Source organism: Teleopsis dalmanni, chromosome 2, assembly GCF_002237135.1.
Source record: "Teleopsis dalmanni isolate 2A chromosome 2, ASM223713v2, whole genome shotgun sequence".
NCBI lineage: Eukaryota > Metazoa > Arthropoda > Insecta > Diptera > Diopsidae > Teleopsis > Teleopsis dalmanni.
In genome coordinates, this window is record NC_051847.1 from 165,576,568 (window position 1) to 165,580,579 (window position 4,012).

The following is a 4,012-nucleotide window of genomic DNA, read 5'->3' on the forward strand; positions in this document are numbered from 1 at the left end:
CTTCTTTGATAGTTTGTCAGACTGTTTATCTAAATTCGACTTGAAAGATTTAGTCTTTGCTCTTCTATACTAGGGGTTAACGAGAGGTATGTAGTAGCAAAATGGCGAAAAATCGTTGATTGAGCTACATGGGAGTTATCTAATGGCCTACCACTCCAACCAACAATCCAACCAAGGTAGCAGTAGTAATCGAATAATGAATTAATAGTAATACAATCTATTGAATCATTTTTTATATCATTGTCAAAAGCTACAGACGAACCGAGTTCAGTGTCTCAGAGAACTTCTCTTCACTAGCCTGACAGATATAAACAATTAATGTTGTATTTACTAAGCTTTATCTGTTAGGCCCTTCGGTTTAACAAAGACAATGCAAGAAGTAAATAACGGTTAGAGTAACTTTCGCTAATAGGTAACTATGCGGTCATCACAATGGGTAATAGATGTGTTCAAGTGAAAATGCTGGCCGTTATATCAGTATACGTGCTCCCAACCTAAACTTATCTACGGTAACAGATTTAGAATGAAACTTTAGGGTCAGTGTCGTATTATCTGTTTTACAACAAATTATGGTTCAGAACTAAGTAACCACTAATTCTCTAAGAAAGAAAAACCGACAAAAGTCACCTGGTCACATTCTTATTATGCTTGTAGAGGATATTACTTATGAAATACTGTAGTATAGTAAGTAAAATAACAGAAGATCAAAATCCTAACCCATGTATTCGTGTTGTAAAACCTTTTATGTTATCTACTTTTAAGTCCTAGAGGGCTACCATAGCAACAACAACAAAACCCGGGCATACAAGCTGCACTTAGTAGACGCGAATCCAGGTAAAACTATGACTTTATAGAAAAATGTAAAACTATTGACGTCCGATAAAGGTCAATGGATATTATGTGTACATTATAGAACGGACATTGATTATCGGAAAACTATAATAGTTTTTTTTGTGTTGAAGAGGTATATAAACTATACAGCGACATTAATATAGTTAAGCGCATAAAAATTTAGCTGCTCCGCTAGCTTTGTCATATCGTGGGAATGGATAAATTGCTCCGGCTAGAAAGGTGTTTGATTCGGTACCCGCTGGCTGAACACGCGGTAGAGAACGTCTGAATATTCGATGGAAGACCCAGGTGACCAACGATTTAGGGGCGTTAGACCAAGGACGACTCACGTCCATAAGGGCCAACTTAGTTAATTTTTTTAGATACGCCATTATCTTCAAAATATTTTTCTATATAGCAATAAAATAAATAAATTGTTTTATATGAATTTAAATAATTTTATTAAAAATTCAATTGTTTGATTATGATATTTTTTATTTTCTTCTAATCGCTTTCAGCATCTATAATTGGAATCCGATTTTCATAAAACTTTAACAACGGCAATCATTAATGAAACGTTTTATATATATATATTTGTATGTATATTATTTTTAATATCTAATTTTATCAATAAATTTAAACACACATATATATATCTTTATGTATGTATATATGATAATATAATATAATCTCAATATGTAATAAATTTAACAAACTCTTTTTAAAATTTAATTTTTCTTTTCTCTCATTATCTCTTTGATTAAGGAAATATAGTTTTGCTTTGCTGGAGGCTAAATTCAACTTATTTAATTATTATTATTTAATTAACAACTCTTAATTTTAAAATCTTAAAACATTAAAAATACAATAAGTAATACAATACAATCAAACTACGCGTACACGAAGAAAACTTCACATTGTAAATATGTAAAAATTTCTTATAAAAGAAAAAATCTCAAAAATTTACGACTACAGTGTTTTGCTTTGCTTTGCTTTGTTTTGTTTAACAATTTTTTACTTTAATAGAAATTGAAGTATTTATTTATAATTAAAAATGCGTATTGCTCCGCTCAAAAACGTCATAGCCAACGGCACAATATAAAAAAATCCATAAAATATATATAATAGTAAAGATTGGTACGAACATTATTGTAAACATTAGTCAAGATAAATATTATAAATTATGTACTCTCTTAGATGGTTCAGTTGCGTTTAGTAAATATATATATATATATAGTTCCGTAAGTAGTTTAGTTGGGTTCAGTTTAGTTTAGTTTAGTTACAGTGTCTCTGACGTATATTCATATATCGTATAATAAATAAATGTATATGCTTTTGTATATAATATATAGTTGACTTATGATTCAATTGTGCATGATATATATATTTTTGTGCAATTTGGACTACGTTTGTGATTTGTGCCCATTTACCCTGTGTGCGTTTAACTCTTGAGTAGATTATTGGCCCGTTTATTGACACCGTCCATGCGTATATTGTTGGCATCGCCTTTGGCATTGATTCTGTCGATTTGTTTGTTTTGATTTTCGAGCTCAGAACCCATATCCAACGCCATGTTGCGTAAATTACCTAACATGGAATTAACTTGTCCAATATTCTCGTCCATTTCATCTTCACGTGCATCGTTCGTGATGCGTGCAACATAGCCAGATTGTGCTGGAGCACCCATACCACCACGCTCACGTTCATCAATAACTCGCTGCGGTTGGTTATTAACAATTTTACCATCATCATTTGTCTTCCAAGCATTATCGCTATCATCTTTCATTGCCACTTTCTTCCACGGCAACACGCAAAGACCACAACATTTTTCCATGCCACTTAGATTTTTCTCAGCTTCACGCATATCAGCATTAATACGATCCATGCCTTCTTCGATACGATCAAGTTGCTCACCTTGATCGTCAAGTGCAACAAGCGTACGTATGCCAGCTTCCTTACTTTCTTCCATCATGTTCAGCATACGACGTGTACTCTCCAGAGACTCATCAGCCACCTGCCCAGATTTAATTTGTAGTTCTTGGAGTTCACTACGTGGTACACCTTCGCCAGTTGCCATTTTTAATGTGTTTTTATGTAACTTATTTGTTTAATTAATACAATGCACTTTCTAATTTGCTGAAGTTGTGTTTTTGCACGAGTAAATCTCACAAGTTAGCAAGTGGTTGTCAATTATCTCTGAGATTTAGGCAATGACGAAAATTGACGTGACTCACAGCAAACAATATTTTTATTTTTAGACAATTTTCTCCAGTTATTTATCTTTTATTTATCATAGGACAGCCTTCCGCTATTGTACTACTGAAAAAATTTTATCTATTAAGTGCGTGAAAATAGCAAAGAACTTGAAAACATTACCCGACACCTACTCAACTCCCGCTCAGTGGCAATTTCTTGTTGTATACTAACTCCCCACTCCAGAAATATCATGCAAAATTGTTTTTTGATAATACAATAATGCAATGCTGACAGGGTTGCATTTTAGAAAAATTTCAAAATAAATCTTTAAAATGTAGGACGCAATTACACAACATACTGTTAAAAATTTTGAATTGTGTATTTTTTTAAGGAATAATATATACATATCAGAATTAATAAAAAACATTATTATAAAATTTAATTTTACCATCAATATGACAGTAGTGATTATTTTACTTAATAAAAGTTATTGCAGTAAATAAAAAGATTTCGTGAGGTAGTGAAACTACATAAACAAAAATTCTATACAGAATTGGTCTTCAACAATAATTTCAAGACCACTGAAGATGGGTATTAAGCAATACTGGAAACAGTATGGTCAGCCAAAAATTCATTTAATAAAAATAATATATAAAAAAGTGGTTTTGTTATTTTAATTAATTATAATTTGTTATTATAATTAATTAATTAATTAATTAATTATTTTTGGAAACTTCTCTAAAAATATTACTATATTGCACTATGTATAGATACCAGTATTGAAATCAAAGAATATGTATTAATATGTGACATTTTGGATACAAAATCTATACAAAAGCCATTTAAAAGTATGCTAAAACGGTGTCATAAGTCCTGTTGTTAACATATAATAGGTATATTCCCCAGCTACTCTTAGTAACTGTGAGTAACACTGTGTATTCACAAGCACGGTTGCCACTTATGGTACTTTAGTACCAAAATTGGT

At 31.3% G+C, this 4,012-nt stretch overlaps 1 protein-coding gene across 2 annotated transcripts; it reads right to left on the reverse strand.

The window, feature by feature from the left end:
* Positions 1-1,841: 1,841 nt before the first annotated feature.
* On the reverse strand, positions 1,842-3,412 carry LOC119682174 (synaptosomal-associated protein 25). 2 transcript variants are annotated; one of them, XM_038095537.1, is made up of 2 exons: positions 3,208-3,412; positions 1,842-3,147 (listed from the first exon to the last, which is right to left on the reverse strand). In XM_038095537.1, exon 2 carries the CDS (start codon positions 2,906-2,908, stop codon positions 2,273-2,275), a length of 636 nt encoding a protein of 211 aa, XP_037951465.1. In that variant the 5' UTR covers positions 2,909-3,147; positions 3,208-3,412; the 3' UTR covers positions 1,842-2,272. The 2 variants fall into 2 exon arrangements, with proteins under 2 accessions (XP_037951465.1, XP_037951466.1); XM_038095538.1 differs by having other exon boundaries at positions 1,842-3,150.
* Positions 3,413-4,012: the final 600 nt, after the last annotated feature.

Coding starts and splice junctions, on each gene's coding strand:
- LOC119682174 (XM_038095537.1), bottom strand. CDS start 2,908: ATGGCAACTGGCGAAGGTGTACCACGTAGTGAACTCCAAGAACTACAA.